Below are 25,706 nucleotides of genomic sequence, written 5' to 3'. Positions count from 1 at the left end.
ACAATGTGTATAAAATGGTATACAAAATGGTACAACTGGGGAGGCTAGGTGGCTCAGTGAATAGAGCAAGGGCCCTGGAGTCAGAAGAACCTGAGTTGAAATCCGGTATCAAACACTTAACACTTACTAGCCATGTGACCTTGGGCAAGTCACTTAACCCCAATTGCCCTGCCTCCCCGCCAAAAAAGAAAAAAAAAAGTACTAAGTTGTAAAATTGTTCTCAACAGAAAATTGCAAATATTACCAACCATATAAGAAACTGCTCCAAATAAGATATGTGCAAATCAAAATAACTTTAAGATTTTACCTAACTCCCAGGAAAATGACAAAGATGACAAAAGATGAAAATATTCAATAATGGAAGAGTTTCATAAAGACAGGCACATTATTGCACTGGTGGTGGGTGCTGATGTAGCCATAGTTTGTTCTAACCATTCTAGAAAACAATTTGGAATTAAAAGTGACTAAAATGTCCACACTTTTTAGACGTAGAGAACCTGCTTCTAGATGTATTCCCCAAGGAGCTCAAAGATCAAAACTAAGATGCCATATGCACCAAACATTGATGGTGGTACTTTTTATTGTAGTGGATAACTGGAAACAAAATAGATGCTCATCTATTGGGGAATAGTGAAAATTATGATACATGAATAGAATATTATTGTACCATAAGGAATGGATATAAAGAGTATAGGTAGACTTATATGAACTAAATTAATTAAGAAGTGAATTCTAAGTGAGTTTACCAGAGCGAGGCAGTTAGGTGGTACCATAGTGTTCAGAGCAAGTCAGGAAGACCTGATTTCAAATTTGATCTCAGACACTTAGTAGCTGTGTGACTCTGGTCAAGTCACTTAACTTTTGTTTTCTTCAGTTTCCTCATCTGTAAAATGGGGGAAATGATAGCATCTACTTCACAGGATTTTTGTGAGAGTCAAATGAGATAATAAATAGTAAAGCACTTAGCACAGTGCTTGGTACATAGTAAGTGTTTTATAGATGTTACCTATTATTATTTTTAGAGTAAATTATCCAGAACCAGGAATGTAATACATAATTTCAATGATGTAAATGGGAAAAAAATAAAAGTGAACATTTGGTTGATGTGTTGGTGAGTTTTTCTGAACTGTTGTTTTTTCTCTATCTTTTTTTTTTATTTGTTACAAAGCATAGCTCTCTAGATAGAGAAAAGGGGAGGGATATGTTCAGATATTTATATAAAATGACTGAAAATGATACAAATAAAATTGATATAATATTTAAAAGTTGATGTAAAAACATAAAAAGTTTTAAAAAGATTACATTTTCCTGGAGTCTTGAAAAATCTAATAAAAGGGATTTAAAATGAAAAGAAAAGGACAGAGAGTAAACTGCCTATATTCATCTGTGAAGCTTGAGATCATAGAGCAGGGGTTCTTTGCCTTTTTTGTGTCATGTGAAACTTATGGACTTCTTTCTCAAAATTATGTGCTTAAATGCATAAAATAAAATGTATAGGACTACATAGGAAACCATACAGTTATCAAAATATATTTTTAAAAAGTAAGTTCATGGTCACAAGTTAAGAACCCCTGCCAGAGCTGAGCTACAGAAAGGAGAAAAGCAGTGGAGACTCTAGAACTTTGGATCTAATAAAATTTCCTAAGAAAGGAAACTTAGTAATAAAATTCATGTCCTTGGAAGTCAAGATACAAATACAAAAAGAACATGGGTAACAGGCTAGATATACTAGAGATCTTGATGCAAAGGGGCAAATTTAATCTCAGATGTGTCACTAGGACATGGTAGGAAAGACCTACATTAGGAATATAGTACTGGAAGAATTGACCTTAGGTAAAGGGGGTAAAGTGAGGGACAAAGTAAAAATAATAACATTGTAAGGTATTCTCAAGTAAGGAAATCTTGGAACCAGAGTGGAGAAGCTTGGTGAAGAGCAATAATCAGAAATAGAAGCAATATTGTCATCAGAGTATACACAGATGGCTTGTATAGAATGAGAAAATGAGGGCATAGATAAGGATGGGACACATAACCCAACTGACTCAGGGGCATAATAGGAATTGGAGAAGGGCAAATGCTGCTCCAATTTTCACAAAAGGGTCAGGAAACCATAAACTAGTGAGCTTGGCTTTGATTCCTGGAAACTTTTTGAGAACATACTATCAAAAGGAAGCTAGTGAACATTTTGAAAGGGAAGCAGTGATCCCAAAGAACCAGCTTGGCTTCATCAAGAACAGGTCATGCTGGGCTAACCTCATTTTTTCTTTCTTTCTTTTTTTTTTAAACAGGGTTATTCTATTGTATGTTAGGGGAAAATTGTAGTTATGGTTTGCCCAGATTTTAGAAAAGCATTTGAAAATACATCTCATGCTATTTTTTGTGGAAATGGTTAGAAGTAGGCTAGACAATATCACAGTTAGGTAGATTGAAACCTAAAGTGTAGTCATTGATGGTTCACTGTCAATTTGGAAGGAGTATGATGTCTCAGGGATACAGGAATGGTCTTCTGGTACTTAATAAGTTTATCAATGACTTAGATAAAGACATAGCTCGACATGCTTATCAAGTCTACCGAAGACAAAAAGTTGAAAGGAATAACTAATATTAATGTAGCTATATTATTATGTATAATATGGTATCAATATCTAATATCAACATTAGATATTGATACAATAATATATTATATTAATATAGAAACTAATGTTAAAAATGTTCATGTTAATTATTAATGTTGTAGAGGCAATTAGGACCCCAAAAAACCTTGGATCAAAGGATATGAACAGGCAATTTCCAGAGGAAGAAATTAAAGTTATCTATAAGCATATGAAAAAAATGTTTTAAATCACTATTGATCAGAGAAATGCAAATCAAAACAGCTCTTAGGTACCACATCTCACCAGTCAGATAGGCTAACATGACAAAAGAGGAAAATGATAAATGCTAAAGAAGATGTGGAAAAAATAGAATACTGATACATTGTTGGTGGAGTTATGAACTGATCCAACCATTCTGGAGAGCAATCTGGAACTATGCCCAAAAGGTTATAAAAATGTGCATACCCTTCGACCCAGCAATACCACTTCTAAGGCTGTATCCCAAAGAGATCATACAAGTGGGAAAAGTACCCGTATGTACAAAAATATTTATAGCAACTCTTTTTGTGGTGGCAAAGAATTGGAAATCAAGGGGAGGCCCATCAACTGGGGAATGGCTAAACAAGTTGTGGTATATGATGTAATGGAATACTATTGTGCTATAAGAAAAGAGGAGCAGATGGACTTCATAATAACCTGGAGAGACAGATAAACTGATGCTGAGTGAGGGGAACAGAACCAAGAGAACATCGTACACAATTATAGACACATCATATCTGTGGTGACTCACTTTGATAGACTGGTCTCGTCTCAGCAATACAAAGTTATAAGACAACTCCAAAGAACTCCTGATGAAAAAGGCTATCTACGTCCAAAGAATTATGGAGTCTGAAGCAAACTACTTGCTCTCTCTCTCTTTTCAGTTTTGTTTTGTTTCTTCTTCCTCATTATTCATTCCATTGGTAATAATTCTTCTGTACAATTTGAGTAATGTTTAACATGAAGGTATGTATAGAACCTATATCAGATTACATGCTGCCAATGGGAGTGCAAGGGAGGGGGAGAAAACTTGAAACTCATAAACTTGTGAAAAGAGTGTTGCAAACTAAAAGTAAGTAAGTAAGTAAATAAATGAAAGAAAAAGAAAATAAAAGACCTCAGAAGGTAAAATTTTGGACTGGTTCAATTAAAAAAAATAAAATATAATAAAATAAATGGCAAGTCTTACAAAAGAAAAGCAACTTAACAAATACAAGATGAGGGAAGTGTGACTGGACAGATGTTTGTTTAACGATACTTCAAGTTGCAGTTGGGGCGGCCAGTAGCACAGCGAGTAAGAGCACCGGCTCCAGTGTTGAGAAGACCTGGAGATCGAATCCTGGGCTCAGACACTTTGCACCCACACAGAAACACCTGGCCGTGTAACCTTGAGCAAGTTACTTAACCCCAATTGCTTAAAAAAAAAAAAACAATACTTCAAGTTACCTTAAGGCAAAAGGGTAACATGACAATCAAAAGAGTGAACATAATGTGGGGCTGCAATGAGAGGCACCGACTGTAACTACTAATTTTGTACCTAACCCAATCAAAAAACCATGAATGAAATGTTCATTGAGTCCTGGTCATTATATTAGGCCTGGGATTTCAAAGACAAAAAACAAAAACAAAAAAAGACTCTGCCCTCAAGAGGAGGAGGATTATTGAGGATTATTACCACATGTCAGCATAAAAATATGTCTATGATCCTTGAGCACTGATAACTATGAAGATTAGAAAAAACCTCTGGAGATGGGTCATGAATTCTAGCCTTGAAGGAAATTTAGGATTCTAAAAACAGTGCTTTCTAGGCATGGAAGATGGTCAAGGGAAAGACCCAGAAGTGGGAGAGATGGAATGTTATGTTCAAGGAACAACAAATTAGCCAATCTGGTTGGAATATAGTGTGTGAAGGGGAATAATGTATATAAAATTGTATAAATGCAAGCATAAACAAGTTAGGCTAAGCCTAGAAAGCAGTTTGGAGCCAGAATGTGAAGTGCTTTAGATAATAAGCTAAGAAGTTTAAATTTTATCCTAGAGACAAGAAAGGGCCAGTTGAAGGTTCTTGAGTAGTGACATAATATGGTCAGAACTGTGTTTTAGGAAGTTTCTTTTAGTAGCTGTGCTCCTGGAGGGTGAATTGGAAAGGGTAGAGACTAGAAGCAGAGAATTCAATTAGAAGACTGTGACAGTAACCCAGAAGAGGGGTGATGAGGATCAGAGTTAAGATGGTAGTCATGTGACTAGAAAGAGAGGGATGCATATAAGAGATGTCATGGAATAGAAATGACAAGTCTTGGACATTATTGAATATGGTGGGGCAGGGATGAGGGAGAAGGAAAAGTTGGGAATTACTTCAAGGCTGCAAACCTGGATGACGGATAGAATGATGGTACCTTCAACAGAAATAGAGAGTTTGGGAGGAGGGGCCGGTTTAGAGATGAACATTTGTCTGTTTTGGACATATTTAATTTGAGACATCTATGGGATATCTGGGTTGGAGATGTTAATAGGAAACCAATTGGTTATGTCAGCTCGAAGCTCAGGAGGAAAACTAGGGCTGGAAATTCAGATTTGGGAATCATCTGCAAAGAAACAGTAACTCATGGGGGCTGAGAACCTTGTATGCAGTAATAACAATATTGTTTTAAGAACAGCTTTGAACAAATAAGTCATTTTGACTATGATTACCCAAATGAAATACAAAGGACATGTGAAGATGCTCTCTGTACCCAGAGAAAGAACTGATATGATTTTACATATATGCATATTTGTATCTAACAGTAGCCATCTCTACGAGGAGGAGGGAAGGAATAAAAAAAAAGAAAAAAGAAATTTACATGATAATTTTATTATATATTTAAAAGTAATACCAAGTTGTATATAAAAGACTTGCAGTTTCATGTACAATCATCTTTTTTTATTATACTCTTATGGAAATGCTTGTTTTACCCCATAAATTTAAAATAAATAAATAAAAACAAAAGAGGGGAAAAGAAAAAAAAGAGAAACAGAAAAGATAGCCCAGGAAATAGCCCTGGGGGCTACATAGGGGGTAGGACATAGATGATGATCTAGCAAAAAGTCACTAGGAGGGAGGAAAGGGTAAATGAAAAGAAGGTGTGTATGGCTAACACTGTCAAATGCCACAGAGAAGTTAAGAGGCATGAGAAGAGAGAAAGGCTATTTCATTCAGGAAGATGATCATTGATTATCCTGGAGAGAGTAGCTTTGGCTGAGGGTGAGATTGGAAGTTAAATTGCAAGAGACTGAGAAGTGAATAGTTAAGCCTGGAGACACAGATAGGTTTTTTTTTTCCTAAAAGTTTGGCTGTGAAAGTCAGGAAAGTTATAAGACAGTAGCTTGACAGGGTGACATAGTAAAATAAAATCCTATATATTACTCTCCTTCATATACCTGGGCATGTTTGTAGATATCAAGAAAGTAGGGGAAAATGGGAGATAAGAGAGAAGGGGAGTGACTAGGGAGCCAGCTGCTGGAGAAAATAGGAAGGGATGACATCAGGAGCACAATTACCCTAGGAGTTGCCTTGATGAGAAAGGCCATCTTTTTATCGGAGACTGGAGCAAAGCCAGAGATATGGAGGATGGGTTTTGATGTATAGAACAGGAAGAAAAGGCATCTCAGGATAGATGGCCTCTTTTTCTTGGTAAAGCAGGATATAAGGCCCTCTGCAGAGAAGACAGCATAGCGTAGGTGGCTTGGGGAGAGAAGGTTTGAAATAGTGTGAGGAGTCAAATAGAGTCAGGATCTGACCAATACAATGGCTATCCGTAATTACAGAGAACTGATGGTGAACTTATGCTACTGACCTCCTGACAGAGAGAGTGATGGACTCAGGATGCAGAATGAGACATATTTTGATAACAAGACAATGTGGGAATTTGTTTTGTTTGACTGTTCATATTAGTAACAAATGTTTTGTTTCTCTTTGGGGTAGGGTGAGAGGGAAAGAAAATAAATACTTTTTAATTAAGAAATAGAATAAAAAATTTAAAAAGAAGAAAAAAGAGAGTTAGGGAGAATAAAAGAATTGTTGTTGTTCAGTCATGTCATACTCTTTGTGATCCCTTTTGGGGTTTTCTTGGCAGAGATACTGGAGTGATTTACCATTTCCTTTACCCATTAATTGAGGAACTGAGGCAGAGTTAAGTGACTTGCCCAGGGTCACACAGCTAGCAAGTGTCTGAAGGTAGATTTGAACTCAGGTCCAACATTCTACTGATGGTGCCACCTAGCTGCTCAATAAAAGTAGTACTCTTAGATAACACATTTATAATGGACCAATAACAAAATTTATGTGGGGTTTGCTTGGAGTAAATGTCACAAACTGGGCCTTATGTCAGAAGGAATGCAGTAAATCCTGCTGAATGAGAGCCAGGAACTGAGGAACCCCCCTGTGGTGGGAGACAGAGACCGGGAAGACAGCAGTGGGAGGCCAGTACTGGAAAGGATGCTGCCAGGTCTGGAGTTTCACATCTGCCCATTGTCCAGTGGCTTCCTAGTTTAACTATTCATACTAATTAGGTATTGAGCTCTAGCCTTTCACCTTAGAGCTACAAGAGAAATTGACTCCCTCCAACTTCAGTGCCCTGGGTCAAAGTCCAGAAGCCAAGCCTTAGGTACAATTTTAGCACAGCTCCTACCATTAGAGTAGTGACAGTCTTGCTGTCTTCTGCCCCAGTTAGACCACATCTGGAGTATCATGCTAAAGTGTGGGTGCCATGTTTTAGGAAGCCCACTGATAAACTAGAGACTATCCAGAAGGAGGGTACTCAGATGGTGTAGGAGCTCTAATTCATGCCCAAGGAACTCAGAGGAGACAGGATAGCAGCCTTCAATATATTTGAAGGGCTATCTAGCAGAAGAGGGATTGATCATATTTGTTCTGGTTGATTAACTGCCCACAGGGTAGATCTAGGACCCAACAAATCAACAAGTGTTTATTAAGCATTTACAATGCACCAGGCACTGTGCTAAACCACTGAGGACAGGAGAGAAAAAAAACCCCAAAACACCCATATTCCCTACCTTCAAGGATCTTACAATCTAAAAGGGTCCCACTTCCAATTTTGAACAGCTCTAATTTTTAGGAAGCTTCTCACTCATATCAAACTGAAAACTGCATCTCTGTTAACTTCTACCCATTGCTTCTCTGATTTACCCTGAATGTGTCTTGTGTATCAAAATTGGAAGTGGGCTGCCTCAGGAGGTAGTAAGTACCCTATAGAGGCATTCACAGGGAAGATGGATGGTTATTTCCTAGGGGATGTGGTAGAGGATATTATGGGTGGGAGGATGTAATGGGAATGCAGATTTGGAAGATCTTCCCTGCCCCTAGGCTAAAGTGCACCTGAAGCCTGGGGTGGGAGGCTTGTTTTTCAGTAGATACTTCTTGATTGGCCAGTGAGTCAATAAAGTTGTTACATTCTCTGAGCCAGGAGAAGGCTATATAAGCCCTAATGCGTAGCTTTGTTTTGGGGGCTCACTTTGAGAAGTGTTCTGTGATTTGATCTGTATTCTGAAAAGCTGTTGTCCAGAGCCCCCCCCCCCCCTCCAGCTTTGAAAAACCCAGATGTTGACTGGGTATGGATGTAATGGTTGGACAGTTTGGAAAGCTGTCTGCTTGATCTGTTAATGTCTTGATAATTCTGTCTGTATATTTTGAAGTTTGGGGTGCTGACCTTTTTCCCCTGAACAAGGTAAACGATATATGTCTGACTGATTAAAGTAAGCTTGTTAACCCATTTTGAGTTGCTTTCCTTTAACAAAGCAGATCCAAGAACCTGTATGGGCAGCAAACCCTCAGGACGCGCTTGGGGTGCTTGCTGCTACAGAGGACCATTCCAGTCCCAAGATTATATGATTCCAATGAATCCCCTTCAAGGCTAAGCTATCTTGTAAACTAATCTGAGTAACAAGCTGATGGAAGTCATCTTAAGTAAATTCCTAATACATACATATTTAAGTATAGAATGATGATAATTAATAATAATAAATAACAACTAGCATTTATATAGCACTTTAATAGTTGCAAAACATCAGTATCTGAGACTGGATTTGAATTCAGGTCCTCGTGACTCCAGGTCCATCATGCTTCTAAACTGTGGGTTCCCCAAGGTTTTATCCCCAGCCCTCTACTCTTTTCTCTCTATACTCTCTCATTGGGTAACACCATCAGCTCCCATGCCTTTATCATCTCTATGTTGATGATTCCCAGATCCAGACCCAATCTAACATCGATTATCTATTAGGCATTTCAAACTGGATGTTCAAGTATTGATTCTTTAAACAGAAGTATCTCTAAGAGCTCAATGAAACTATGAACAATGCTATACAGGATTATCTAAGACACACAGGTCATAGTGGAGAGTTCTGACAAAAGGTGATCCACTAGAGAGGGAAATGGCAAACCACCCCCAGTATCTTTGCCAAGAAAATTCCACAGACAATATTAAAATTATAAAACATATGACATCAGACAGTGAGCCCCTCGGATCGGAAGGTCCACTGAGGAAGAGCACGGGACAACTACAAGTACCCCAGTACTAACGAGGCAACTGGGCCAAAGCCAAAAGGAAGCTCAGCTGTAGATATGTCTGGTGACAAAAAGGAAAGTCTGATGCTTTAAAGATCAGTATTATATAGGAAGCTAGAATGTGAGCTCTATGAACCAAGGCAAGATGGATGTGGTCCAGTAGATGGAAAGATTAAACCATGACATCTTGGTGCCAGTGAACTTAAATGGATGGGAAGCATTGAATTTAATTCAGTTGATCATTACATCTACTACTGTGGGCAAGAATTCCTTTATAATCAATAAAAAGGTGAGAAAAGCAGTACTGGTGTATAATCTCAAGAATGACCAAATGATATCTATTCAAATCCAAATGAATACAGAATTGCAGAGAAGAGCAAGGAGAGATAAGATTTTCTTAAGTAAGCAATGCAAAGAAATAGAATGAAACAGTACCAGGTGAAAGAAAAGAGATCTCTTCGATTAAGAGATATCAAAGAAACATTTCATGAAGAAATGGGCATGGTAAAAGAAAAGCATAGTAGGGACTTAAAAGAAGCAGAAATGATTAAGAAGAGGTGGTAAAAGTATACAAAAGAGGGGCGGCCAGGTAGCACAGTGAGTAAGAGCACCGGCTCCAGTGTTGAGAAGACCTGGAGATTGAATCCTGGGCTCAGACACTTAGCACCCACCCAGAGACACCTGGCCATTTAACCTTGAGCAAGTTACTTAACCCCGATTGCTTAAAAAAAAAAAATACAAAAGAACTATACAAGAAAGCTACAATAACTACAATAGTGTGGTTACTTTTCTGGAGCCTGACATTCTGGAGAATGAAGTCAAGTGAGCCTTAGGAAATATTACTAACAATAAGACTAGGGAGGTGATAGAATTCCAGCTGAGCTATTTAAAATTCTGAAAGATGATGCCATCAAAAGGGCTGCACTTAGTATGCCAGCAAATTTTGAAAACTCAATAGTGGTCACTGGATTGGAAAATCAGTTTACATCCCAATCTTAGAGAAAGAAAATGCCAAAGAATGTTCAAATTATGGAACAATTGAGCTCATTTCACATACCAACAAGGTTATGCTTAAGATTCTGCAAATTAAACTTCAGCAATATGTGAACTGAGAATTACCAGAAGAGCAGGCTGGTTTTCAAAGAGGTAGAAGAACCAGAGACCAAATTGCTAACATTCACTGGATTATGGAGAAAGCAAGGGAGTTCCAGAAAAATGTCAATTTCTTTTTCATTAACTATACTAAAGCTTTTGACAAGGGGGATTCACAAAAAATGTGGAAAGTCCTCGAAGAGAGGGGAGTGAGTACCAAAGCATCTTACTTGTCTCCTGAGGAGGCCCAGAAACAACAGAACCAAACATGGAACAACTGATTGGTTTAAGATTGTAAAAGGAGTATGACAAAGCTCTATATTGTTGTCACCTTATTTAACTTATATGCAGAATACATCCTGTGAAATTCCAATCTGGAGGAATCAAAAGCCAGAATTTAAGTTTCTAGAAAAAATAATAATCTCAGATATGTAGACAATACCAATCTGATGGAAGAAAGTAAAGAAGAATTAAGGAGCCTCTTGATGAAGGTGAAAAAGTATAAAAGCTAACTTGAAGCATAATACTAAAAAAAAAAACTATACTCTTGGCAACTGGTCCCATCATTTCCTGGAAAAAGGAGGAAGAAAAAATGGAAACTGTCAAATTTTATATTCTTGGGCTCAAATATCACTGTAGATGGTCATTGTAGCCATGAAATCAAAAGATGCTTGACAGCATACTAAAAGCAGAGACATCACCCTGGTGACAAAGGCCAAAGGTTAAAGATATGGTTTGTTTGTTTTTCTTTTTTAGTAGCAACATATGGCTGTGAGAGTTGGACCATAAGGAAAGATGAGCACTGCTCATTTCAACTGCAGTGCTGGAGAAAACTTTTGAGAGTCCTTTGGACAGCAAAGAAATCAAATCATTCAATACTTAAAGAAACTAATTCAAACTTCTCATTGGAAGAACAAATACCAAAACTGAAGTTTAAATACTTTGGCCACATAACAAGAAGACAGGACTCATTGGAAAAGACCTTGATGTTGGAAAAGAAAAGTAAAAGGAGACAGCAGAAGATGAGATAGATACATAGTATCATGGAAACAACAAACATGAGCTTGGACAGACTTTGGGAGATAGTGGAGCATAGACAGGCCTGGCATGCTATCTATGGTCCACGTGTTCCCAAAAAGTCAGAAGTGATTGAACAACAAATCCCTTAAGGAGGGAAAGGCAATTCAATATGATTCTACCAATTTTGGGTGGAAATATCCCTTACGAATAGCCCATTTCCTTTACTCTCTTTCTATGGTCAGCAAAACAATCTTCTGATTTTGTAATTAGGTTTCCTAGTGGACCTGCTCCCCAAGAGGTAGGGGCCTTAGGGCAGCTAGGTGGCACAGTAAATAGAGCACTGGACCTGGAGTCAGGAGGACCTGAGTTCAAATCCAACCTCAGATACTTAACACAAAAATTAGCCATGTGACCTTGGGCAAGTCACTTAACTCCAATTTCCCTACCTTCCCCCCTCCAAAAAAGCAAAAAAAAAAAAAAAAAAAAAAAAAAAAGGTAGGGGTCGGACAGGACAGCAGGTAACAGTTTTCAGACCAGGTATAACTTTCAAGAATAATTCCTCTTAATTCAATCTGGTTTGTAAATCAGTCTCTAGTGAGTTTGACTAGCTTAAGTTAACTCCCCAGACCTTGATCATCCTTGAGAGAATCGATAAAATTGAATTTCTAAACCTATGATGTTGAATGAAGGTTACACCTCAAACCTATGGTTGTGGCCCCAGCAGTATGACCCACAAGGTCTGAAATCTGAGTACCTAGCCAGTTAGGTGATCTTCTTCATTCACATCACCTTTTACCAATAATTTGATTCAAGTAAAGAAACAGCAACAATATCGTCTATCTATTATTGACTCCACTGGATCTCATATAGAAGGATGATGACGTTCAATTTGAATCATCCACATCTGCTTAGACCTAGGACCAGTAATTGAGAGGATACATGAAAAAGGCTTCCCAACAGAGCCATGAATTGGAGCTTACTCTCCAGAGCACTGAATTTGGAGGGCAGAGAATGTTTACAGTGCTCACAGTTCTTCAGCTGCACAGAAATACCTTAACTCAGCATTTAGTCAGTGAGGATAATTAGTTAAAATAGGAAGCCACCAGATGGTGAACTGGGGTCACCTAGGTGAAAAACTTTCTAGGCCATATGCCTCTAGTCTAGCACTTAGTACAGTGCCTGGCACACAGTAGGCCCTTAACAAATGCTAGTAGTCTGACTGGGTCTCAGCCACATCCTCCTGGGGAGATGCCATGGTACTATGGTCTCTTGATAGCCTGGGGATTGGGAAGTCAGAGAGAAATGTCCCTACTGAATTAGGGAGTGCTAGGGGAGGATTTAGAGAAATGAGGGATGGGTACAGACAGATTGTGAGGACAGAAGAAGAGATAGTGCCAGCTAGAAGTAGACCTTATCTCCAATAGCTCATGAAGGAAGGAATGGGAAGCATAAGGACAATTAACCTGTGCAGAGAAAAAGCACTGAAGTGGGAACAGGATTAATGAAACAGAAAGAGGGCAAGCATTTTGTACAGGGATAAAGGGCAGTAGCTAGGTAGTGTAGCAGATAGGGCTCTGGGCCTGAAGTCAAAAAGACTCATCTTCCTCAGTTCAAATCTGGCCTCAGACACTTACTAGCTGTGTAACCCTGGACAAGTCACTTAACCGCGTTTGCCTAAGTTTCCGCATATGTAAAATGAGCTACAGAAGAAATGGCAAACCACTACAGTATCTTTGCCGGGAAAACCCCAAATGGGGTCATGAACTGTTGGACACAACTCAACAACAATAACAAAGGAGGGCTTTTGATGAGAAAAGTAATCAAATCCACACTACTATTTCTGAAAAATACTATCATCAATTACTCTCTAACTTCAATTACCATCCCTAGAACTTCCCTGTCCAAAACACTCCTGCCTGTCCACCGCTCCCCTCTATCAGCTGTCTTCCCCTACTTGAACAGAAGCTTCTTGAGAGCAGGGATTATCTTTCTTGCTTGTATGTGTAGCCCCAATGTTCAGCACAAGTATCTGGCACCTAGTAGGTGCTTCTAAGATAAAAGCTTTCATTCACTCAATGAGAAAGGATTAAAAGGCATCAGAGTAGAATGGATAGGAAGAGAAAGTCTATCTGCTTATTTAAATGCTAAACTCTTCCGGAGGGCTTCTGCTACCTACCCTACAAAAATCAACACCTAGCAACCTCCTCTTCTTTGGTGCCTGAGAAGAGTGTGAAACGTCATAGGAGCCTGTGCCCTGGGGCATAAGTGGGATCCCACAAAATAGCACCATAACTCCCGCGATCTAGACATGGAGCATCTGGAAAAGGAATAATACTCCCCACCCAGATCTCAACTGATTGAGGAATTCAACATCAGCTACATTCTTCCACAGAAGTCCTCAGACACTGAGCCACAGTATTGCAAGGTTTTATTGGCTCATTTGGAGGCATTTTTCTTCAGTTAAATCCCATGCTTTGGGTGGGGTGCAGGTCCTGGGGCATTGAACACTTCCCTCTATCATCCTGAAGGATGCTCCTGGTAGTACCTTCCCTGAGGAGCCAATGGACTGACTTCCTTTCTGTGGATTTCTTCATCACTGGCCATCTAGGAGAGGCAAAGTCTGTTCTGAAGGCACAACTTTCCCCTCTTTTTTGTCTCTTCTTTGGCAAGTCACCATGGTTCCCTGTGCTAGATTGTCCACCTCTGGCATCCTGTAGGTACTGTAAAAGGTCCAAAAGTTTCACTGACCCAGCTAAGGTTGATGGGGCCTGAGACACATCAGCAGAAATCGCTTTGACCAGCATTTAAAACTACCTCTCCTCGGACCAGAGGCAGAATAGGGGAGGTGGTGGGAGAATCCTCCAGTGATGCAACTGTGTGATCCCAGTGGGGAGAATGAGATGATGCCAGCCTGATTAGGTAACTTCAAAATAATCATGGGGCACCTGCTGGCTGCGAGGGGGCTGGCTGTGATTGCCATAACAGTGGTAACCACTGCTCGAGCCGGCTACGTTGTTGTCCCGATGGCTCAGGAAATTTTCTTTGACTTTCATCTCTACTTCCTCCAGGGCCTTGAGTTCCTCCTTATTAATGTCCTTGGATTCCAAATGCCCAGAGTTCTGGTAGTCTGTGGCCCGCTGAAGCATGGAATCTGCTAGGTGCCGGCCCTTGATGTCGATTTCCCGCACACACGCTGCTACCGATGCCCATGTTGACTCATCTGCTGAGCTCGACTTGGCAGACTCTCTGTGGGAGTCCTTGAACACTTTGCTGCCAGACGTCCTCTGCTTGCTGAAAAAGGATTCCTTGTAGGTATCAGCATTCTTCCCTTCTTTGACCCTTGAGGTACAGGTTTCCACTTGCACATTGGTACTGGCAGCACTGGCCTCCCCACTCCCACCTTCTTGCAGCAGGGTACACAACTTCTCATCTGAAAGGCGGCTGAAGTGGGATTTGATCCAGGGATCACACTTATTCCCTATGGCAGTGGACTCTATGGATTCTTTACTACAATTCTCTAGGCTCTTGGCGGACTTCTTCTTCCAGTGGAACCAGAGGCAGAGGCCTCCAGCCCCCAGCAGCAGGCTGACCACCAGCACCGCCTTGCATGATGGTCGCTGGACAAGCACTCCCAGGCTCTCCAGGACCCTGAGCCAATCAGGCTGAGATAAGAGAGCAGGGGGAGATAAGAGATAAGAGGGGATGGGGAGCCCAGGTAACCTGGCTCATGCTGAAAGGCACCCCAGAGGGTGTCTGCAGGGCAGATCCCTACTCCTCTACTTCCTGGGGAAGACCCCTCCCGCCTCAGCAATGAACCCCATTGTGAGGGAGGGGTGGGCAAGTGGCCCCACCAGTGCTTGGGGAGGCCTGGCAATGCTTAAGCATCCAATGAGGGGGCTGGGATCTGTTGCCCTAGCCCAGACTTCTTTCCCCAAGTTCACTGAAGGGGTAACAGTCAAGCCTGAAGCCAGTGAAGCAGTCATCTTCCTCCTCCACCCCCACCTCTGCATAGGATTGGTTATTCACTGTCCCTAAAACAGAGGCTACTAATTATTATTATTATTAATGGTTGTTTTTGAGTCATTTCCATCACATCTTTGTGATCCCATTTGGAGTTTTCTTGGCAAAGATAATAGAGTGGTTTACCATTTCCCTCTGTAGCTTGTCTTACAGACGAGGAAACTAAGGCAAATAGTTAAGTGACTTGCCCAAGGTCACATAGGTAGTGTCTGAGGCCAAATTTGAACTCTGGAAGATGAACCTTCCTGAGCCTAGTGCGCTATCCACTGCACCACCTCACTGCCCTAATTATTATTAGAAACTAACTTATTAGCATTAGCCGAGGCTGCCATTCCCTCCTCTGCACAGCCAGAGCCTGGACCACTCTCCCTGTATTTGCAACCTCCTTCTGCTACTAACTCACTAAGTACTGTCTCCATCCTTTGCTTCCGCAGCCACAGAAGAGAATGTAGTCCTGAGTTCAAGAAGGGAAGGAGGGGAGGACAAGGAGAACATTCTGGAATGGCATTAGGTCACAATTGGGGGAAGCACAACAAGTGATTAGCTCAGCCCAGAGGCAGCATTGGAAAGCTATGGATCACCATGACGCTAGACGACCCATGATGAAGCATCTCCCTCCTTGACAAAGAGGTGATGAACTCAAGAAGAAAGAATGATACAGACATTTTTGGACATGGACAATGTGAGAATTTGGGGGTTCTTGGTGTTTGTTTTCCTAAATATATTTGTCACAAGGGCTTTTGTTTTCTTCTCAACTGGAGTGTGGAGAGATGAGAGAAAAAAAGTAGAGTTAGTGACAGTTGCCCTTCTACCCAGAAGAAAGAAGGCCAGAAGGAATCATATACCAGCAAGGAAGCTTTGAAAGTTACAGGCTGAATTTATTATGTACTATGGAATATAGACTTGCAGTTTCTTGTATAATTTTCTTCTTCTGTTTCACAATGCATGTGGAAATGATCATTTTATTTGATGTTCAGGATTTACAAAGAAAAAAGCAGGGGGAAAACTTGGCTTTGAACTGAGAGAGAGAGAGAAATGTGTATAAAACAAACAATTGTTGACATGTGCTTTTATTTTAAAGACTTGGATTTGGACCAGTAGTTGGTTATTTCCTCCCAAACACTGGGAATTTCCACCAGGTAAGCAATGGCACCTTGGATATATGACTACCACTTTTTGTAGAAATATTACCTTATTTCAAAAAATATTAATATCAACTTTTAAAATCTGTCTCATGGATCACCAAGGATAACTCGTACTCAAGGAAAGATGTAAAAGATATCAAGGGCAAGTGTACCTAGAAAATGTGGTCAGACACTCATGTGGCCAAAGTGAGAGGTAACAAACAGATGGGTAATGTGAGCAGTAGCTGCATTTGCAACTACATTATATTAAAAGACCCAAAGGAAGGTCTCTAGCATGTCAGATAGATCCTTTATGAAGGATTTGCAGAAAGAAATAGAAAGGAATTGAACAGGATAAGAAAATATATATGAGGCTGATGGAAGGAGTATTGAATTTTTTTTTAGGCAAAGTTAAGTGACTTGCCCAGGGTCACATGGCTAGTAAGTGTCAAGTGTCTGAAGAGGGATTTGAACTAAGGTCCTCCTGACTCCAGAGCTGGTACTTTATCTATTGCACCACCTAGCTGCCCCTTGAAGTTTGTTTTTTTTTTTTAAGATGAATTATTCTCTAATAAATAGAAACAAAGAGGGGAAGGGAATAAGTATTTTTATTGTGGTTATTATGTACCAGGCACTATGCTAAGTAAGTACTTTTTACAAATATCATTTCATTTGATCCACACAACTCTGTGAGGAAGTTGCTATCCCTGTTTTACAGATGAGGAAACTGAGGCAAACAGAATTTGTGACTGTGCCATGGGTGACACAGCAACTAATAAGTGCTTGAGGTCTGGATCTGAAGTCGTCTTCCTGCATCCAGAAAGATGCCCTAGCCATGGCTCCACCAGTTAGTATTTGCATAGACATTTCTAAGGCTTGCAAAGCACTTTATAAATATCTCATTTTATCCTCATAACAAACCCTGGGAAGGAAGTGCTATTAATATACCCATTGCACAGATGAGGACACTAAGGCAGAGGCAAAGTAACTTGCCCAGGATATCATGAATAATAAGGTTTTGGACTCTAGACAATTTAGAGCAAGGTATAAAGAAATGCAAACATCTGGGCACAAATCACGTGCCTTCCTAAATTCAACTGCTTTTAATTGCTTGACCAAACTCTGGCTTTTCTTACTATTTGGAGGAGAATCTCTAGCTTCTTTTCACTCCTTAGATGCTGAAAAGTGCTAGGCTTTATGCTCAGCTCCCACCTACTAAAAACTACCACATGGTTTTCCATAGGCTGCCAGCTTTCTGGAGTCTTCAGATGGCCCAACATCCTAATATGCCGGGAAACACTTTGCATTCTCTTAACGGCCTCTCTCAGCCTTATAGAGAATGGACTTTTAGAACTTTTGCTTTCCAATGTCAAAAAGATCAGGATCATGATGTCCCCTATTTCCCAAATTCTCTTTGTATCAACAGATGGCTGGGAAACCAACCATCTTACATACAGTACTAACCTACCCTGAGAAGATCATGGAGCATGGAAAGTTTGCTAGATTGGGAGTCAGAGGACCTGGGCTCAAACCCCCGATTCTGTCTTTAACTATAAGACAAATTCCTTCACCATTCTGGGTCCGAGTTTCCTTATCTGTAGAATGAGGGGTTGGATCAGATGACTCCCAGTTCCCAACTATGATCCCATTAAAGTTCTGTCTATGTAAAATCAGAACCTTTTATTCCTCAATGTCATAGGATTTTATATCTAGAGCTAAAAGGGACCTCAGAAGTCAGCCACTGAAGTCCATTTTACAGGAAGTGAAGCCCTGGAAGATTGTCTGAGGTCACGCAGTCTCCCGCTGTGGGCTTTTTCTCTGACTGTGCTCCACTCCTGTAATGGTTTTCCTCCACATCTCCACCTCCTGGGTTCCCTGGCTTCAAGTCCCAGCTAAAATCTTGCCTCCTTTAAGAAACCTTTCCTGTTGGCAGCTGGAGGATGGGGTTGGGGGGATAGAGCACCAGCCCTGAAGAGTCAGGAAGACCTAAATTCAAATCCAGCCTCAGACACTTAACTGTTGGCAAGTCACTTAACCCAGACTGCCTCCAAAAAAACCAAATAAACCAACCTTAATGCTAGTGTCTTACCCCTGCTGATTATCTCCAATTTATCCTGGCTACAGCTTGTTTGTACATAGTAATTTGTATGGTGTCTTCCTCATCAGACTGTGAGCTCCTTGAGAGCAAAGATCATCTTTTTGCCTTTCTTTGTTTGCCCACCCCGCCCCCATACTTATAGCACAGCTCCCAGGCCATTAACAATACTCTAACACTTACTAAATGTTTACTGACTCAAGGCGAAAAGGGAGGCTACGAACCCAAGGACCTGAGACTAAAGTCAGTTCTCTCTCCACTGGAACATACTGCAGGTTGTCTAATACAAAAGGCTTCTTCCTTAAAAAGGGTTGAGCTCTTTTTTGAACATTTAAATGCATGTTTAAACCAAAAAAAGTTTAAAAGAAGAGCTATACACAGTAGCCTTCCCCCCACCCCCAACTAATACAGGGCAGCTGGCCAAAAATCCATTAGAAAAGCCTGGCTGAAGTATGATGGACAAGGTCCCAACCCATGGGAGCCTTGACTTGTGTCTCCTGACGTTCTCTGTGGCTGCAGCTCCCCAGGTGCCGAGAGAGACTAGCTAGAACCTGACCCATCAGAAGGGAAACCATTCCAGCTCACTATTTGAGGCTCAGAGGTCTACTGAACACGGCCTCCAAGCAGGTGTTCCTGGGAGGTTCCCCTTCAAGGGTTCATGGGAGGATCCCTCATGTCAACTCCCTTCTGCCCTCATTTCAGGGCACCTCCACCCACAGATGCTGTCTTCTCCTGTTCAACTCTTTTCTTAATAGTCCATTCTATGCTTAGCTGCTTTTCTAGTTCTGGGGAATCTACAGATGCTGGAGAGGAAGCTTCTGTAAGAAGGTTCACCTGTACTGTACTAGGGGAACCCTCCCTCCCACCTCATTCATGAAACCCTCAATATTTACTCATGAGCCCTCTCAGGGCTACTTATATGAATTGGGGCCAAGATGGGAAAACATGAAAACCACAGCTCATAAATCCTGCAGAGCTACAAGAAGGTTGGTGTGTCTATTTCTCATCAAGAGGTATGGATGCCTATGTATAATGCTTTATAGTTTTAACATGGGCACCTGACCTGGTGAATTGGGTGCTGAATTCAACTTGCTTAGGACTGAGTTAAAGTCTAAAGAAAATCCTTCAGCTGTTCTAGTCTTAGCATTTAAAATGTAATTATCGTGTTCTGGGGGCCCTTTCCACATACTCAACACTCCCCTGAAGTGTGGGGAAGAGGCAGGAAGGTTATTCCATCCTGGGCACTCACTGTGTCTTGAACTGGCATCTGCAGATTTTTATGTGTGCCTTTGAATTAATCAGAGTACTCTGATTAATATCTTTCTGAAGAAATATCTTCATATTTCTTAATGTAGGTGGGGAATAGAAGCTTCTGGAAGAAGGGGATGCCTGTGTGCCAGCCACACATTCTCTCTGTCCTCCTGCAACTCTGGAAGCAAAGTCCACACCAAGAGCCTGCGTGCCCTCGAATCAGCACTGGACTTGTTCTCTTACTGGGCAGCTCCCACTTCTAAAAAAACCCCACTTCGCAGAGACCCTACAGGGCTCCCTAAGTTGTAGAGTTTGCTTTTTATTTTCAATGGGACTAGTAACAGTCTGCCACCTCAAAAGGATGGCCAGGTCTCATGAGGTGAGCCACCATGTTATATCTGGGCTTGGGTTGGTTGGGACTGCTTTGTGGAACTAGGCAAAGAGACACAAATTTTCATTTCCCACCCTGTCCCCCCTCTGTCCTTTTAGAGAACAGTCCACAGCTGGGGTAAGGATGGAGCCCACCTAGGCAAGCACTTACATCTCAACCACTGGCCCAATGTTTCCACCAATAGTCAATAGAAATGAAATAGGTGGGGCATCTCTCAGGTATACTGCATACCCAAGGCTGGTATTAACCAAACTTGTTGGGTCTATGTCTAGCTTAGAGGTCCCTGAGGATAGAGGCTTTACAAAAAATATATATATTTTGATAACTGCATTTCTTTCTTTTTTTTTTTTTTTTGCTTTTTGGAGAGCAATTGGGGTTGACTTGCTCAAGGTCACATGGCTAGTTTTTGTTTTAAGTGTCTGAGGCCAGATTTGAACTCAGGTCCTCCTGACTTCAGGGCCGGTGCTCTATTTACTGTGCCACCTAGCCACCCCAGATTGTATTTTATTATATGCCTTCTAAGAAGGGGCCCATAGGTTTTCACTGCCAAATATGGTCCATGACACAAAGAAAGACTGAGATCCCTTACCTCAGATGGACCTCTTCCTTTAGCAAGTGGCCACAGTATCCTACAAGAAACTGAACTGAAAGGAAAATTTTACATTCTACAGGGTACTATTCACCCCCAGGAGGTCCAGGGAACTAATCAAGGGTCTGAGCAAGGGCAAGAGAGATCTTCCGAAAGGGTGGTCAGGGGTTATAAAAGTAAGGCACTGGCTTGTTCATAATAGTCGTACTGGTAATGATAATAAACTACTATCTATCTATCTATACTGTCTATCAAACTACTCACAGGGCCTTCTCTAAATGTTGGTCAGTAAAGATGAGAGGAAAGGAAAGCCAGTCAATAGCAAGTAAATGAGGGGGCTAAAGTAGTCAATTGCAGGAGTCAATCAGCATCTATTAAGTGCCTGCTGCGTGCCAGGAACTGTACTAAGTACTGGGGATACGAAGAAAGGTAAAAGGTAGTCCTTTCCCTTGAGGGGGTCACAAACTAATAGGGAAGGAGAAGGAGAAGAACCTGGAGAAGCAGGTAAGAGAATGTAGCGGCCAGCACCCCAGGGGTCCCCAGGGTGGCCGCCACCACAGGTTCTTGGATCTGCTTTGTTAAAGGAAAGCAACTCAAAATGGGTTAACAAGCTTACTTTAGTCAGTCAGACATATATCGTTTACCTTGTTCAGGGGAAAAGGTCTGCACCCCGAACTTCAAAGCATACAGGCAGAATTATCAAGACAGAAACAGATCAAGTAGATTTCCAAACTGTCCAACCATTACATCCATACCCAGTCAACATCTGGGTTTCCACATCTGGGTTTTTCAAAGCCGGGGGGCTCTGGACAACGGCTTCCCAGAATCCAGATCAATCACAGAACACTTCTCAAAGTGAGCCCCCAAAACAAAGCCTCACATCAGGGCTTATATAGCCTTCTCCTGGCTCAGAGAATGTAACAACCTTATTGACCCACTGGCCAATCAAAAAGTATCTACTGAAAAACAAGCCTCCCACCCCAGGCTTCAGGTGCACTTTAGCCTAGGGGCAGGGAAGATCTTCCAAATTTACATTCCCATTACAGAGAATAACCCTGACAATTCTTACGCAGATCGATGGAGGTAGGGACGGCAGAAGGCAGATCCATTTTCAGAAGAGTTCCAGAAAAGGGGCTGTCAGGCACTCAGAGGTCACTGTGGTGGGGGAGGGCTCCCTTTTTCTAATGCAAAGGAAAATAACAACTCTCCATCTCTGGAGAGCCTTGCCTACCTCCCCCCAGGGAGGAGTCTGTGGGTTCTGGACTGAACAGAATGCTGACCACTGGTATTCATCCCAATGAGTACCCCCTGCTCCCCACCAACCACTGAATCGCAGAATCTTTGATCTGCAAGGGACATGAGGAATCATCTAAAGTAAACTGCCCATTTCATGGATGAGGAAACTGAAGCCTTGAGAAAGGCAAGTGACTTGTTACGAAGTCATGCAGCTTGGGATCAGATCCAAAGCTGCCTGACTCCTGGTCTCTGTCCTGCCTCCCTCACCCACTTCCAGGACCCACCTTACCTCTGAAGGGGAGGGTGCCAAGTTTGTACAGATTCTCCTCCAGCTTTCCATAGTCCACCTCTGCTGTGGCTGTGAATGGGGTGGTCACTGGAGGGTAGATGCCCGCAATGTCCACCTTCTTCCCCTCTCCAGAGGCCCAGCCTGTCAGACTGCGCACCAGGCATCTGCCTAGCCCCTTTGCTCCCAGCCTCACAGAGGACCAGACTTGGGGTGCCAGCATATCCCTAGGAAGTCTAATTTGGCTGCTCTGTGCCCTTGCCCTGGAGTCAAACCTGAGTTTTCCCCTCCTGTTAATAATCAATAATTCTAGTTAAAAATTTGCTGCTGCCCCCCTGACTCCAGGGTCCATAAACAGGAAGGAAGCTTTGGCTGAAGAGGGAGAGAATGGGAGGGCGATCATAAGACAGAAAGCTGAGAGTGTGCTTAGAGATCACTGAGCCCAACTCTCATTTACAGAGTAGGGGGAAAGGAGGCCCGAGAGCAACACAGCAAATGAGCAGCAAGGCCGTGATTCAAAGCCAGGCCCAGCCTCTCTGGAGTCGGGCCTCCTTCTACGTCTCACTGCCTCCCCCTTCCTTGGAGCTGATGTCTCGGAAGGCTGTCCCGAGAGTCACAGATAAGTTTCTCTGGTCACTTGGCAAAGCTGGGGGTCGAGTGTGCCCTCAAGGAGCACGATCCCCCTGACTGGGTTGAGCTTTCCCTCAGACGGCCTTTCCAGAGGGGAGGAATCGCAGCCCTAAGTGGGAGGGGTTTGCAGACCTCGGTGTTTTCCGGATTTGGGCCCAGGGAAGGGGGAGGGGGCAGCGGGGCTGCTCTGGTGTCAATGATTGGCTGGGAGCTATCTTCTCTGGTCCTCCTCCCTCTAGCTTCCATTGAGCATTCAGGTTTTCTAAGGGCTGCCCCTTGGACAGCTCCCCAGTGGCTTCTCCCTCCCTTCCAGCCCCAAGGTGTCTTTGTGAAGTGGGTTTTGTGAGAGCTGCCGGGTAAGAGGATGAGTCCAGTGCTGATTCGAGGGCACACAGGCTCTTGGTGTGGACTTTGTTTCCAGAGTTACAGGAGGACAGAGAGAATGTGTAGCTGGCATACAGGCACCCCCTTCTTTCACCCACATCAAGAAACATGAGGATGAATGCTTTGATTAATTCAAAGGCACGCATAAGAATCTACAGATGCCAGTGAGTGCCCAGGATGGAATAACCTTCCTGCCTCTCCCCCTCACTTCAGGTTTTGCTGAGTATGTGGGAAAGGGCCCAAAGAACATGATGATTACATTTTAAATACTGAGACTAGTCACGAGGCAGAGAGAGAGGACTTGGGAGAAGACCTATGAGGCAGAGGAGAGAGAAAGCAGGTGAGGAATGGGGAGGGGGCTTGATGCAGGGACCCAGCTTGAAATGGGGCAGGGCACAAAGGAAGGAGGCCGAGAGGATGCCATGTTATGAGGGGCAGAGTGAAGGGGACTGAGAGCTAGGCAGAGGCTGACGGAACAGTGGAAGAGGAGAATCAATATTTATTTTCCTATATTGAGCATTTATTAAACACCTATTGTGCGCCAGACACAGGGGAAACAAAGAGAAAGTCCCTGCCCTCAAGAAGCTCACATTCTAATAGAGAAGACGTGTGTTTATATATACACATATATAAATGTGTGTACACACATGCATATTCACACATATGTGCATATACATAAAACAAAAATGAACACTGGGAGGTGTTTAGGGGGGTGGAGGAAGGTCTCAGGCAGCTAGATGATGCAGTGGATAGAGAGCCAGGCATGGAGCCAGGAAGATTCTTCCTGAGTTCAAATCTGTTTCAGATAGTGTGACCCTGGGTAAGTCACTTAACCCCATGGGCCTCAGTTTCCTCATCTGCAAAATGAGTTGGAGAAGGAAATGGCAAACCAGTGTCTTTGCCAAGAAAACCCCAAATGGGGTCACAGAGAGTGAGAGACAACTGAAAAAAGACTGAACAAGGAAGGTCTCACACAGAAGGCCACACTTGAACCGAATCCTGAAGAAAACTAGGGATTCCAAGGCACAGGGAAGTCAATGCAAGGGCACTGAGATGAAAGGGGAGTGTGGCAGAATGTCAGGTATGGAAAACAGCAAAAAGGCTTTAGTTTGCCTGGACCTTAGAATCCATGGTGGGGGGGGGTACATAATGTGGAAGAAGAAGGAAGAGAGGATGGGGTCAATTTGGGCAAGCACCCCAAGCGTCCTCAGGGTTTGCTGCCAATACAGGTTCTTGGATCTGCTTTGATAAAGGAAAGCAACTCAAAATGGGTTAACAAGCTTACTTTAATAAGTCAAACATGTATCGTTTACCTAATTCAGGGGAAAGAGGTCAGCACCCCAAACTTCAAAGTATACAGGCAGAATTATCAAGACAGAAACAGATCAAGTAGACAGCTTTCCAAACTGTCCAGCCATTACATCCATACCAAATCAACATCTGGGTTTTTCAAAGCCAGGGCGGGGCTCTGGACAACGGCTTCCCAGAATCCATATCAAATCACACAACACTTCTCAAAAGTGAGCCCCCAAACAAAGCCTCACATCTGGGCTTATATAGCCTTCTCCTGGCTCAGAGAATGTAACAACCTTTTGGACCCACTGGCCAATCAAAAAGTATCTACTGAAAAACAAGCCTCCTACCCCAGGCTCCAGGTGCACTTTAGCCTAGTGGCAGGGAAGATCTTTAAATTTACATTCCCATTACAGTTTGTGAAAAGCTTTCCATGTTTATAGATGACCTGAGAATCAAGAGGGGGCCCCTGGAGTTTGAGTGTGGGGGGTAGGGATGATATATTCAGACACAGGCTTTAGGAAAAACCACTGACTGATGATGTTTGGAGGATGGTTTGGGAGGGAGGCAGTGAGGCCAATGGGGAAGCTACTTCAATGGTATAGAGAAGGGGAGATGAGGGTCTGACTTGGGCAGGGGCGGGGAAGGCCTTGTGAATGAGGAGAGGTCACATCCATTTGAGAGAGATACTGATACAACAAAGCTCAGAATATGCAAGGATGACCTTGGCATGGCAGAAGGTCAGAAATAGTAAACAGATTCCAGAATAGTGATGGGTTTGAGAAGACAACTGACTCTGAGACACATGCCTATAGGACATCCGTCCTTCAAAACGTCCAAGAGGCAGCTGGTGATGGGAGACTGGAGCTTAGGCTGGATATACAGACTGAGGAGGCATCGGGATGGAGGGTAATTACATCCGTGGGAACTACTGAAATCATGAAGTGTAGAGAGAATAAAGGAGGGCCTGGGCAGTACTTTGGTGAGCACTAGGAGACAGAGGCAATGACAATGGATGCTGATCCAGCAAATGAGGTGATATTGAGAACGTGCTTAGCACCATGACCGGCACATAGGTCTATCCACACCCCCCCCCCCCCCCC

At 42.4% G+C, this 25,706-nt stretch overlaps 2 protein-coding genes across 2 annotated transcripts in view; both read right to left on the bottom strand.

Annotated features, from left to right (window-relative positions):
- The window catches only part of HOGA1 (4-hydroxy-2-oxoglutarate aldolase 1), a 35,894-nt gene extending 12,829 nt beyond the window's left edge, over positions 1–23,065 (bottom strand). The window contains exon 1 of the mRNA XM_069067143.1: positions 22,300–23,065. Coding sequence (XP_068923244.1) covers positions 22,300–22,519 — 220 coding nt within the window. The 5' untranslated portion in view covers positions 22,520–23,065. The remainder of the gene's footprint in view (positions 1–22,299) is intronic.
- CUNH10orf62 (chromosome unknown C10orf62 homolog) lies at positions 12,480–17,930 on the bottom strand. The gene is made up of 2 exons (XM_069067076.1): positions 17,917–17,930; positions 12,480–15,024 (listed from the first exon to the last, which is right to left on the bottom strand). Exons 1-2 carry the CDS (start codon positions 17,928–17,930, stop codon positions 14,220–14,222), a joined length of 819 nt encoding a protein of 272 aa, XP_068923177.1. The 3' UTR covers positions 12,480–14,219.
- Positions 23,066–25,706: the final 2,641 nt, after the last annotated feature.

The sequence above is a fragment of the Petaurus breviceps genome, unplaced genomic scaffold (assembly GCF_028583685.1).
Source record: "Petaurus breviceps papuanus isolate PSGF00001 unplaced genomic scaffold, PetGlider_PUasm1.0 90740, whole genome shotgun sequence".
In the NCBI taxonomy this organism is placed as follows: Eukaryota; Metazoa; Chordata; class Mammalia; order Diprotodontia; family Petauridae; genus Petaurus; species Petaurus breviceps.
This window is presented reverse-complemented; position numbering and strand designations above follow the sequence as displayed.